At 37.9% G+C, this 12,852-nt stretch overlaps 1 protein-coding gene across 8 annotated transcripts in view; it reads right to left on the minus strand.

Moving 5' to 3' along the window:
• DCAF6 (DDB1 and CUL4 associated factor 6) overlaps positions 1-12,852 on the minus strand; it is a 46,830-nt gene that overhangs the window by 17,472 nt on the left and 16,506 nt on the right. For 4 of the 8 annotated variants that reach the window (XM_083438333.1, XM_083438328.1, XM_083438332.1 and 1 more), the window contains 4 exons: positions 8,817-8,910; positions 7,828-7,947; positions 5,976-6,218; positions 29-196 (listed from right to left, as the gene is read on the minus strand). In XM_083438333.1, coding sequence (XP_083294459.1) covers positions 29-196; positions 5,976-6,218; positions 7,828-7,947; positions 8,817-8,910 — 625 coding nt within the window. The remainder of the gene's footprint in view (positions 1-28; positions 197-5,975; positions 6,219-7,827; positions 7,948-8,816; positions 8,911-12,852) is intronic. The other 4 variants (XM_083438329.1, XM_083438335.1, XM_083438330.1 and 1 more) reach the window with 3 other exon arrangements.

Consider the following 12,852-nt stretch of genomic DNA (forward strand, 5'->3'; position numbering starts at 1 on the left):
TGCTTAATAAACCTTGACAAATGACAACCTGTAGGCTGAGGGTCCTGTGGGGATCCCTTAGGGGAAGACTGATCAGAGCTGGAGGACTGTTGTGCTGAACCCTCAGCTAGCTCTCGCTGTCTCTGCTGTTCAGCCTTCTTAAGCCTCAGCCGCTGCAGGCCCCTACGGAGTATAGCTAACTCAGGCGCCATTAATTCTGACAGACAGGAAAAAAAGGGTGTAAAAAGAAACAGGCATAGAACATAGGATAAAAAGAACATAAAGACTAAAGAGCGAGGTAATAGATATTGAGTAGAGAAATAAAAGCAGCAAACGTTTTGTTTAAAAGCAAACTACTAATATTCAGAAGGAAAATAAAATGTGTTTTATTGGTTATTTCCTTTCTAAATTATAGGAATTATGAAGCTCATTATTCATGCTTCATTGTCTCCAACTATTACCCAATTATTTAGCCATTTAAGTAAAGAATAATGTACCAAAAAAGCATGATGATATGAAACACATACATATGGAGCTTTCCTAGAGTATCCTTTGTGCAATAAATGACACTTTCTCTTACAAGTTTTCTTTTGCATTACACATCATGGTATTAGGAAGAAGAGAGAACGGAAGCATGACTAGCACAGTTCTTAAAAAGTGACTCTTCCTACCAGATTCTGTTTTTAAATCCTAATACAAAATTTTCATTAGTAATGCAGCCACATGTTCCCTATTTATGAGTATTTTTTTTGTAGGAAATAGAGAAGGTATGTGATAAAACACAGCTGAGACTGGGAAGTAACCTTAAGACCAATACAGTACTGAAATAAGAAACTTATCTCATACTTTTTTTCCCCAATACAGAGAGAGAAGCTTGATGTAGAAAGATTTGTGTATATTGTAATAAGGGAAAGAGTGACATCATTTTTTTCATAATGCAGATACTCAGAATGGACAACTTCTGCATAGATCAGCAGTCCAATCTCCCCTTGTGTTATTCTACACATGTTACAATACATTTTTAAAAATTACATGAAGACTATCTCAGTATAGGGGGGAAATAATGTATAAAGTGTTTCAAAGGCAGACAAATATTGGAGAAATTATTGGAAAGCACTTCTGCTCACATAAGCTGGGGCACTTGATCCTGGCAGATTCTCCTCCCTTCAACTAATGCATTCCTCTGAGACATACACCATTCTGTTCAGGAGGATCCCTCAGCACATAGAAGGGTCCTCCTCACCAAGGGAGCAGTCAGCAAAAATCGGGTGCCCTAACTTATGTAAGCAGAAGTGTTTTCCAATAAGGCAAAGGCACTATTTGATGCAGCCCAATGTTTCAAAATGATTCTTTGAGAAGTGAGAAACTTGTGGTTACCAAAGTCTACTAAAAAGAAGCAGCAGCATTTTTGCTGAAATGGATAACTCTACTAAAATGGTCAACAGATTAAAAATGGATAAGAACAGGAACTACAAGCACAGGTGGAGAAAAAATAGTGAGTTCCCCTTTAAAATTACTGATTTTAATAATATTTTTATAGGTAGGGAAGATCAGCTGGTGTTTGACTTAATGTAGGCATATAGATATCTTTGCATATTTACTATTAGTTAGATCAGTCTGTTTCATAACCAAGCTTACAAAACTCTAATGGTCTCTGAGTAACAGCTCATTTAAGCTGTAATGGTAGGAAATTAATTTTAAACTGGTTTTAATACTTAACTTGTTTAGACTATTTAGCCTAAAGAAAAGTTTGGCTGTAACAGCCACAACACAGTAAAATACAATATTATTATTATTGTGATCTAATTGTTTGGATGATTTGATTTTTCATGAGAGAATAAAGCGTCTCAAGAAACATGCATGCACACACCCATAATGCATAGCATGGGAAAAGGAAAGTCATGAAAGTTCCCCAATGACAGTAATGCCATCTGCAAATGGAATAAGCTAAGTAGAAATTGTATTCTCTCTGTTGAGTTACATTACCTGGTTCACATAGCAACTCTGCCAGAGACAGCAGCTTAGCTCACAAGCAACAATAAAACATAGTTCAGCACTACATGAATGAGCCTAAGGAAAACATTTTTGTGCTCCCCTCATACCCCTTCTTGTCTGACAGGAGGACATTGTCAGAGTTTAGTTTTACTTTTAAGGAATCTCTGCTCTGCAATGCATTTGAACCAGAGGTCCTGCTTTAAACCAAACTCTGGTCAGTTTCACAGTGTGGTAAGAATTTATTTCTACACCACTTGTTCATTACCCAGGTAAGGGAACAGCTTTTAAACAAAACATGGAACCAAGTGAATTACAGCAAGCTCCAGCAGATCCAGTTAGGGACATGGACTTTATTAGATATTATTGCAATAGGACAGAGCTCAACTTAACATGGTTGTTCTAGCCACTTAAGAAGAAGGTCTGCCCCGAGGAGAATCAGAACAAGGGTTTTATAGGCACAGCACACAAAGAGTCATGAACATCAAAACATTCCAAAACAACCTTCTACATACAACAAGAAAGGTTACAGGTCATGAGAGGTAAAACACGCATTGGCTCCATACCGTTAACTTCACCCCCATAATTACCTTGGGGTGTCCCTAACTGCTCTGGCCATTTGGGACTCAAATGTCCCACATTATCACTGTTTCCTTAGCAATCAGGCCTAGACAGGGTTGTTGACATTCCTGTCCCTATCTCTTCCTCGGAACCTTTCAAGGAGATGCCAGATTTCACCCTGGTGCTAACTCAAAACAAATATAACAAAACATCCTTCGTGATCATTTGTGCCATTTTCAGGGTCAGATAGGAAAGGAATGCAGCAAAGGAGTCATAAAGTGCAGGCACACAAAATCAAGCCGAATACATTCTAGCCAAAGGTTCAATAAAATTAATATTGGAACATTTTAAAAATCAAAATCTACACCCTTGGTCTCTTAATTCTTACATCAACAATAGTAAGCCAACTTCAAACTATGGGTTATGAAATTGGTTTACTAAACAAGCGAGAGTTGATGTCTCTGGTTTGAACATAATGCTATGCAGAGATTTCATAAAACTGAACTCTTGCAATGATTCATTCTTGTCCATGCAGGATGAAGTAAGTGGAGAGTGTTCAATCCTTTGCTTGCATTTGTTCAGACTCATCCATGCAGCATTATACTATGGTTCAATGTTACATGCAAACACAATGTATAGCACAAAGGTACTAACTCTTCTGGAACACAAAGGTTGTAACCAGATTCACTTAGGTGAATATTAGCTACTTTCTCAACAGACAGTAATTTAACTTTGTAAAAGTCTCAACATTCACGAATCTGATAACTATCTGGAGTAACTCCATATTATAGCTGAACAAGCATTATTTTAAAGTCATAAAGGACTACTATGCATGAGCATGCAAAGCAGTTTGAGAGAAAAGTAAAAATAAGAGAAAACAATTCTATAATCCATTTGCTATAGCAATTATTTTTTACATATTTATTTATAAACATTTTTCCTCTGAAAGATCTGAAGACCTAGGGTCAGGATTCAAAGAGCCACAAAACTAGCATTATTATTATTATTATTTAATCAAATGTGCATGCTACCCTTCATCTGAAAATCATGGGGCAGTTCATAACATAAAAATATAAAATGAGAACACAAAATACATAATAAAACAAAAACAAACCAATATTTCCCCATATCACAAACACATTTAAAAGGTCATAGAATATTAATCAGCCAAAGATCTAGTTATAGAAAACATTTTCACCTGGCGCCTGAAGATATTAATGAAGGCACCAGGCAAGACTCCCTGAGAAGAGAATTCCACTAATGGGGAGCAGAAAAGGTCCATTCTCGTGTTGCCACCTTCCAGACCTCTCATGGAGGAGGCACACAGTTGAGCAGCAGCCAGCAACTAGATCAACTTGAAAATGCCAGTGCGACTAAGGATGCAATATATTTGAGGAATCTGGGAACAATGGAGCATGACTCTTAACAGGCCTCCTAACGTTCATTAGCCTTTGCCCAGCTTATTAAATGAAAACTTTTACTTGATCTCTCAGTTTCATTCCTGAAAATTACAGGGCTTTAGGCAGTGGAAGGGTTTCAATATATTAATTTTATGGCATCTTCATACATGACATTTTTTTTCTGCACAGAAATACCCCATGTACAATAGTTTTCAAACACAATTGTACAGCTTCCCTTATACTGTGCTGCACTGTATATAGGATAGAAAAGCCTACATCATCTTTCTGTCCTGAAAGCGTCTTCCAACAAATTGACACAATTTACAGTTAAACCATCTAAAACATATAATTAAACAATGGAATGACATTGTAAAACAGAATGTAAAGTGTGAAGCAGCCTAACAAAATGAGCATAATTCCATTACTATTCCTCTTGGTACGTCCTCTGAAGCAAAACTTGCAGTTCTGAAGTCCATTTCCCTATAGTACTTACTTTAGAAGCCTCATTTCTTTCCTATTCTCTATAACTGTACTTGGTAAAGTTGCAGATTTTTGTCTGAAAAAAGTGTATTCTGACAACAGGACAGAGAGAGTGAGAAAGGAAGCCATGCCATATGTTGGAAGGATAAGTTCCCAACAATCCAAATAGCAAAGCTACCAAATTCTGTACACATGCCACTCCATTTCTGAAGGGAAATAGGTCTACTGTGAGCTCTTGCTTTTTGATAAATGAGAAACTGTATCTCCTACTGCTAAAGGATATGGCCATCGGAGCACAGATAAGTTGGCACACATCTATAGGTAGAAAAGCCCAAATCAAGTATGTATAAGAGATGCAGGGGGCCTGGAAAGTGCTTTCTATTTATATCACGGCAGCAAATGTATCAAACTGCATGAACACAGATGCAGAAGTAGTACAAAATGAAGTGCTATAATAACCAAAATCTCTATGATTACGTGTTGTTTAATTTTTGCCTATGATGATTTTACCGCAATTAAAGAGATAACAATTGTTGGAAAGGTTACTTAACATAACTGTGCAAACTGCAGTGATCATGAACCCAAAGAACAGCACAATTAGCTGCATGTGTCAAAGGAGTCTTTATACAGTGGTACCTCCAGTTACAAACTTAATTCATTCCGGAGGTCCATTCTTAACCCGAAACCATTCTTAACACGAGGCGCACTTTCGCTAATGGGGCCTCCCACTGCTGCTGCGCCACCAGCACGTGACTTCTGCTCGCATCCCAGGGCAAAGTTCGCTACCAGGAGCACCTACTTCCAGGTTTGCAGAGCTCGTTACCCGAAGCGTTCGTAAGGAAGATGGTATGTAACCCGAGGTTCCACTGTACTCATGTTTCTTCAACAGTAAACCCAACGCCACAAAGCAAGCAACTTTTGAAAAAGAGGAATCTTTCAAAAGCAGTTTGTGATATGGCAAATCCAAGCCCTTGAGCACATTTTTGGAGCCCACCCAAAGTTTCTAGTCTTGCTAGTTTAAGTTATAAAATGGAGTTACTTCAGCTTTAATACATTACCTGTGCAAAAAAAATATCTTATTTCTAGTCAAAGCAACTATAGTCAGAATAATTTAATAGTTAAGTCCCAGATGGCTGGGGAAGCTGTCAACCAAATAGGATGCAATTCAGGAAAGGTTCCTGTAATATTCAAAAATGTTAAAAATGCTGGGGGAGAGCCCTGATGATAGATGACAGAGAACTAGATATTTTGTTTCATGCCATTTGGGAGGCAGATCACAACAGATAACTGACTGTGTTGTAGCAAGTTACAGCCAAACTCCAACATCACAGAGCTTTGAGTGAAAGGCTATTTAAAATAATAGTAGTCTTTATACAACTAAATGATTAGTCACTCCACCTGAGTGTCTTCTTTCTGGAAGTACATATTCCTCGACTACCACATACACAACTTAGTTGATTATTGGTATAATAAATCCACATTCCATAATTCCACACATTCAACAAACCTATATAGATGAGATACTTAAAGTGTTCAAAGAGGGAAACTTTAATTCCAACATACCAGACTGATGGAGTGTAGGCGGTGCAGGGGTCTCCAAAGATGGCCTTTGTTCGTTATCAGGAGAGGATAGCAAGGAAGTAGACGGGGGGCTTTCAGTCGAGGAAGATGTTGAGGGAGCTTGAGCTGACACTGTAGATGATGATGATTGCAGCTGTTCAGGACCATCTACTTCCATTGTGGCCTCTGTTTCAGCACTTGCTAAGACACTGCCAGCAGCAGAGACATCTGATCTACTGGTGCCACCTTTAAAAAAACCCAGCAACTTTATTTTTAAAAAGAGGACTCTCATACCATGTCACATTTGAAACAAAGAATATCTTCAGCACAGTACACTTTCAACTCTACATTAAACCAACTGGAAACACTGAGCATACTGCTACTGAACTTACATATATGTAAATGGACAATTGCCAAGAAAATCCAACACAAACCACATTTGACTTCAAAAGAGGAATTTCCCAAAAATTAGGGGATTGTAAAAAATAAAGTTGAAAGGGAACATCAGGAGGGTCAAATCACTCAAAGCAGAGAGCAGGAATAATAGGATAGTCTCCCAATGGATGATGTAGAAAGTAGAGTCCTCCCACTTCAGACCTGTACCTTTTAACTTATTTATAAATTACTTTGAATAAGGGGTGAGCAGTGAGATAACAAAGTTTGCTGATGGTAACCAATACTTCAGTGTTTAAAACCAAAAATATTATGATAAACTCCAAAGGATCTCTCCAAATTGAGTGAATGGGCAGTAAAATGGCAAATGTAATTCAATATAAACAAATGTAAAGTGATACACACTGCATCAATAAATAAATCTTAATTTCATATACACTCATGGAGTCTGAGCTGGAGTGACTGACCACGAACAAGACCTTGGGGTTGTAGTGGATCGCTTAATTGTGATGCTGACCCAGTGTGAAGCTGCTGCTGTAAAAGACAAATTCCATGCTAGGGATCATTAGGAATGGAACTGAAAATAAAACTGCTAATATCAGAATACCATTGTACTAATATATGGTATAGGGTTGCCCACCCGCCCACTCCTACACAATGGGCACCAAGCACACCGGCAGACGGTGGGTGCTATTGAAGTGTGTGTGCCACGGAGGATGAAATATATACATACATACAGTATATATGACACATGCACGCACACATACATTATATGAGACTGTCTACTCTGCAAAAGAGCAGTCAATTTGTAGTAAAAAAAAAAAAGCCAGACATTTTGCCAAATTTCAAAAATCTTCCCTGACAGACATTTTAAACCTGAAAAAGAGGACATGTTTGGGAAAATCCAGATATATTACAATCCTATATGACTGCGCTTGGAATACTGTGCTCACTTCTTGTCACTTCATTTCATGAAGGATGCTGTACAGCTGGAAAAAAATATCAAGGGGGTGGAGCAAGTCTCCTGTGAAGAAGGTTGAAATTTTGGAGCTTTTTGGTTTAGAGAAAAGTTTTTCCCCCTCCATCATAGCCCTAGAATTAAGATATATCTGATGACGCTGGAAGACTGAGGAGAAAGGAAATCCAAAGACAATAAGGCTATCAATGGCTACTAGGCTAGGCTACAATAACTAGGTTCTACCTCCAAAGTCAGAGGCAGTGTGTCTGAATACCAGTTGCTGGGAATCACAAGTGGTGAGAGTGCTGCTTTTGGTCTTTTCATAAGCATCTAGTTGGTCACCTTGAGAACAGGATACTGGACTAAATGGGCCATTGGCCTGATTCAGATGGCTTTTCTCACGTTCCTATGCCAAGTGTGCCATTTTTAAAAAATGTTGATTACTACCTTTTATTTCAAAAATCCCCTTGTCATTTCATGCTGAAGGCAGTTAAGAACATTCACCTCTAGAACGAGATCGTCCTCTTCCTCTGTTGCTCTGTGCAACTTCACTTGCTTCTTCAAACCATCTTGACAACATGTCAGACATTCTTTGCATTAATGAAACATTAGGGCTCTGTTCACCTATATATAAAGAGAGGTGTCAATCCTTTTACTGTGAAGTAGCACAGTACATTTTTCCTTCTGCTACTGGAAATCTTGCATATTTACATCTCTGAAAGGTGAAAATATTTCTCTATATGTTTTTTCAACATATTGGTTTTCTCATTCTTCATTGTTCAGAAACTGTTTTAAACAAAATTTTAAAAATGCTTTTAGTGCTTTTTAAAGACACCCAGTCTGTGCGGCTTTGCTGGTTTCATTTTTTCAGCTGTTTGATCATACCTAATTACACTATTACAAAGAAAAAAGGGATGAGAAAAAAACCCCTTCTCTGCTATAATTGCTTCAGCCAAGAGTTGTAGTGTTTGACTCACTGTCTGCAGGGAAAAGTGATCCCAGCTGAGTAATTTCATGACCTGTACACAAGCTTTTAACTGGCAATTCCTCTATCCTCCTGTTGGTGGCAAGAGAATACCAAATTCATTTCAGTAGTGAGGAACTAGGACAGGGAAAACCCTACATGTTAAGATCTGGCAGCTTGAGATTTCAATCCATCTACAATTTCCCTCTCCAGATTCAACCAAGCATGAGCAGTCTGTTTGATAAGAGCTGCTATATTCATGTTGTACATGTTATTAAGGGCCAGTGACCTTGCTGACTTGAACTAAGCCTGATAAAAGCAGTAAGAAAAGGCTCGGTTACTGGAAAAACCAGAAAGTTGGAATTTGCTTCAAGTAAAACAAGGTGCCACTATCTGACTAACCAGTGTTCACTTTTAGCTAGGAATACCATTTGTAAAACATAAATCCCAGAAATTAATAACAGAATAATCTGTTATTCACTGATTCAGATTTTGAACTGAAATCAAGCTACAAAACTCAAGATATTACCATCTCTTTCTCTCTCACTTTCAGGCCTTGCTCTTGGTCCAGTATCTGACCAGTCTCCTCTTAGTCGGAGTCGTTTGACAGGAGGCTGCCGTAACTAGAGAAATAATGACAAGAGGGGCATTTAAGATGTAAACATTTTATTTCTGTAATAAGCTGAAAAGGTAAAAATATTAAACCAAAGCTGAAATTCTCGTTTTTTGAGTGAAGGAATCTAAAAATTTGGGCTAAATGCTTTCTCAGCTTAGTTGATCTGGGTTCATTAATCTGCTTTAATTACTAATACAGCGTAGGAAACAAACTATGCCAGTGCAGTCATAATGGATCTGAACTGATCTGTATCCTGTATCCAAGGGGTACTTTAGGGGTACTCAATTAGACTTTTACCCACTTGGGTGGGAGAGGGAGGGATCTTCTACATGCTGTATCCAACTGTAAAACAGCTGAGATTTTATATTATAAACAGTTTTATTTATCTTGTGATAATGTCTTTGGCTGAAAAGCTAGGATAAAATATTTCAAATGCAATAAAATATACAGTAATACATATTTAATATGCCTAATATTTAAGGTATACATCTGCCAGTGAAAAATGTTTGCACATATATTTAATTTGTATCCATGGATCACAAATCAGATTTTGCCACTGCAAACCCTTCAATCTGCTATGTCATATGAGGTGAAGTAATCTATGTAAACACAGTTACAATAGTTATTGTTATTTGTATACAATTCAGTTCTATTTTTGAGAGTCTGTTGCATTTTGTTTTTATCTTTTTAGAAGATTTTAGTGGATGTTGTATTTTTATTGCTTTTATGTAAACCACTTCAATATTTTTTATTATGGACTTTCAAAAGTTCATAAATGAGAAAATAGATAGATAGGTATAGAAAATGCCTACAAAGAAGCTTGATTGAAACTTGAGAATGGAGTTTAATTCCACGTAAGTGGGTAAAGGATTGAATGCCTTAATTATTTCACTAAAACTTAGCCTGTATTTGTCAGCAATCTTTTTATACTCTCAGCCCTGTCAAGAATGAAGGATAAACTTGTTGTTTTCTGCAACTCTAGTACAATAGATGCTCGGGTTGCGAATGTGATCCGTGCGGGATGTACGTTCGCAACCCGCAGCGTTTGCAACCTGCGTCTGTGCATGCGTGGGTTGCGATCCGGCGCTTCTGCGCAAGCGCGACCGCCCAAACCCAGAAGTAACCCGTTCCAGTACTTCTGGGTTTCAGTGTTCCGCAACCCAAAAAGACGCAACCTGAAGCGGCTGTAACCCGAGGTATGACTGTAAGTCTCTTTAGCTACAGATGATAATCAAAAGAAGATGACTAAGGTAGTATGGCAACAGTGAACACATATTTTAATGTTCCAAAATATTCAGATATTTTTAATACAATTGTATATATCTGGGGAAGCTATAAAACTGAATTGTAGAAGTGGAACTGTGTCTTCAACATGAAAATCTTATGCTCAAGGTACATATCACATTATAGCATATTTTGCATCTTTCCTTATCCTCAGAGGTAGAGCAGAAGTTTGAACATGAAACACATGTGTACCAGATCTCAATAATAAATCAAAAGCAGTGGAAGGACCAACATAATTTAGTTCTTTCTTTTTTTAAGGGCTGAAAGACAAAAAAGTATTTGCCTGCCACCAAAAGAACACCACAACCAACAATGCTCATGTCACAGCTCACAGCCAAGGACTCTAGCAGCAGGGACACTCAGAGGAGAGTATCAGAAGTGACTGCAGCACATGAGCAGACCAGACATTTTATACACCTGGATAGAACCCACTGGGTACTAGTCTAAATTTAAATAGTAGTTGAAACAAGAGATCAGTTAACATAGCTTTCACCAGCTACACCTGCAACACTGCAGGAATTTTCAGTCCAGATTCAGCCATGTGGAACATTTGGATATTCAGGTGGTCAGGTAAGCACATGATAGTTACACTGAAGCGGAGCTAAGAAATGGGTGACTTTCACTTGGTCATACATAATAAAGATACTGGCAGTGTTCATGTATCATGCTAACAACCAACATGGTGCGTTCCTGATATTGCTAGCTACCATCATCCTTGACCACTAGCTGTGCTGGCTGAGACTGATGGGAGTTGAAGAGCACATTGAGTACCCATCTGCTAAGTCATAGTTTAGCATGATGTGAATGAGCTGCAGTGAGCCTCTAGCTCCCTTCCTCCCCATTCCTCTGGTATTGCTGTGAGGGGTTCAGAAGCTTTTGCTCCTGTTCTTCCTTAACCACAACCTGACATGTCACTGGAACTTGAAATCATTGGTTAAAAGTTGGCTTGTTTCAAAGAAACATTAACCATATTTCAGAAGTTCAGTCCACATGACAAACTGTAGTGAAGCAAAAATGGAAGTGAAAGCTTCCAAACTCCTCCTCAGAGCTACACCACAGTAAGAGGGAAAAGGGGGCACACTCAAGCTCAAGGCTCACCAAGTCACATTCTTGCCATACTACGTGTGCAGAGGGCAACCAAGATGATCAAGGGTCTGGAAGCCAAGCCTTATGAGGAATGGTTGAGGGAACTGGGTATGCTTAACCTGGAATAAAGAAGACTGAGAAGATATATGATAGCCATCTTCAAATATCTAAATGGCTGTCGCATGGAAGATGGAGCAAGCTTGTTTTCTCCTGCTCTGAAGACTAGGACCTGAACTAATGGCTTCAAGTTACAAGAAAGGAGATTCCGACTAAACATCAGAAAAACTTTCTGGCAGTTATTGAAGAAATGCAAGCCCAAGGGCATGTGAAACTAATGTGGTTCTTTTGAATTCTAGTCATCACATTTTGTAGAATTTATTGAAATGACTGAATCAATATTATTGGCGGTGGGGAGGAAACATTTAATAAACTATTTTTTATATATATCAACATTTCTATATTTAAAAAAAAACTTCAGAGTTTACATACAGCTTGCTAACAACACAGACTTCCTTTTTTCATATGTGGGACAGGACAGTTTTTGGGGCAGGGGTAATATTATTGATGGATTCTCACATATAGTGCCAGATGAACTCTTCATGTTGCTATTTCTGTCTTCAAGGAAACATTCTGTTATCAACACATGGCTGCTTCTATATCTAGAGTAGAATTACATATTGGTAAACTGGTCCAGAAAGTTTTTGCAGCCATAGCTTGGAACAGACTGGCAGGTTTACATCTGAAGATATTCAGAATACCAAAACACCATGGCAAATGAGAAACCTCCCAGTTTTATTTGTAATTTGATCACGATTTAACACTATACAATTGAAAGATTTTCTTTGTCCAATACAAGAAGTCATCTAAAATTAGTGAATTTTATGGTGTTTTAATGGAAGGAAGGTCAGTCATATTACAGGTTGACAGGGGCCAAATTTGTGCACAACAAGCAACGTGTGCACAAGCAACTACTGTCATTTACATGAAAACCTATCCACTCTAACTAAAATGTGTATTTTTAATGTAACTACAGTATATGTAACTAACGGTGTATTTAATACAGTTATTTAAATATTTTTCCAGTCAGGATAATTGTATAGGTTCTCACTAAATCAATCTTATAGAAGATATTTCTAATTATTTGCTCAGCTTAGTAGGATCTGAATTTGAATCTACAAGCAAAATCTCTATCTAATAACCTAACATTAAAATTATACTGATGTCTTGTTTCAAAATGGCACTAAGACACAGCACCTTTTTAAATAATAAACATTTTCCAATACAGCTAATTAAATGATTTGCACATAATTCTAAGCCAAATCATGGCTTAGTGGGAGTTTTGCTCCTCCAGTCCTGCTGCTGCAGTGCTGTGAGCTAAGCCATAGTTAGGCTTAGTATGTTGTTCAAACTGGTTGGTGGTTTATCTGGAGTGACAAACCACAAGCCCAAGTTTGGACAACATAGTAATCCAAACCACAGATTAGCTCAAAACATTGCAAAAGCTGGGAAACTGCTATTTTTTGTTCTGTGAGCCACCCTGAGACCTCTGGGTATAGGGCGGTATATAAATTCAATAAAT

Source organism: Podarcis tiliguerta (assembly GCF_965153285.1).
Source record: "Podarcis tiliguerta genome assembly, chromosome: 4".
Classification (NCBI taxonomy): Eukaryota; Metazoa; Chordata; class Lepidosauria; order Squamata; family Lacertidae; genus Podarcis; species Podarcis tiliguerta.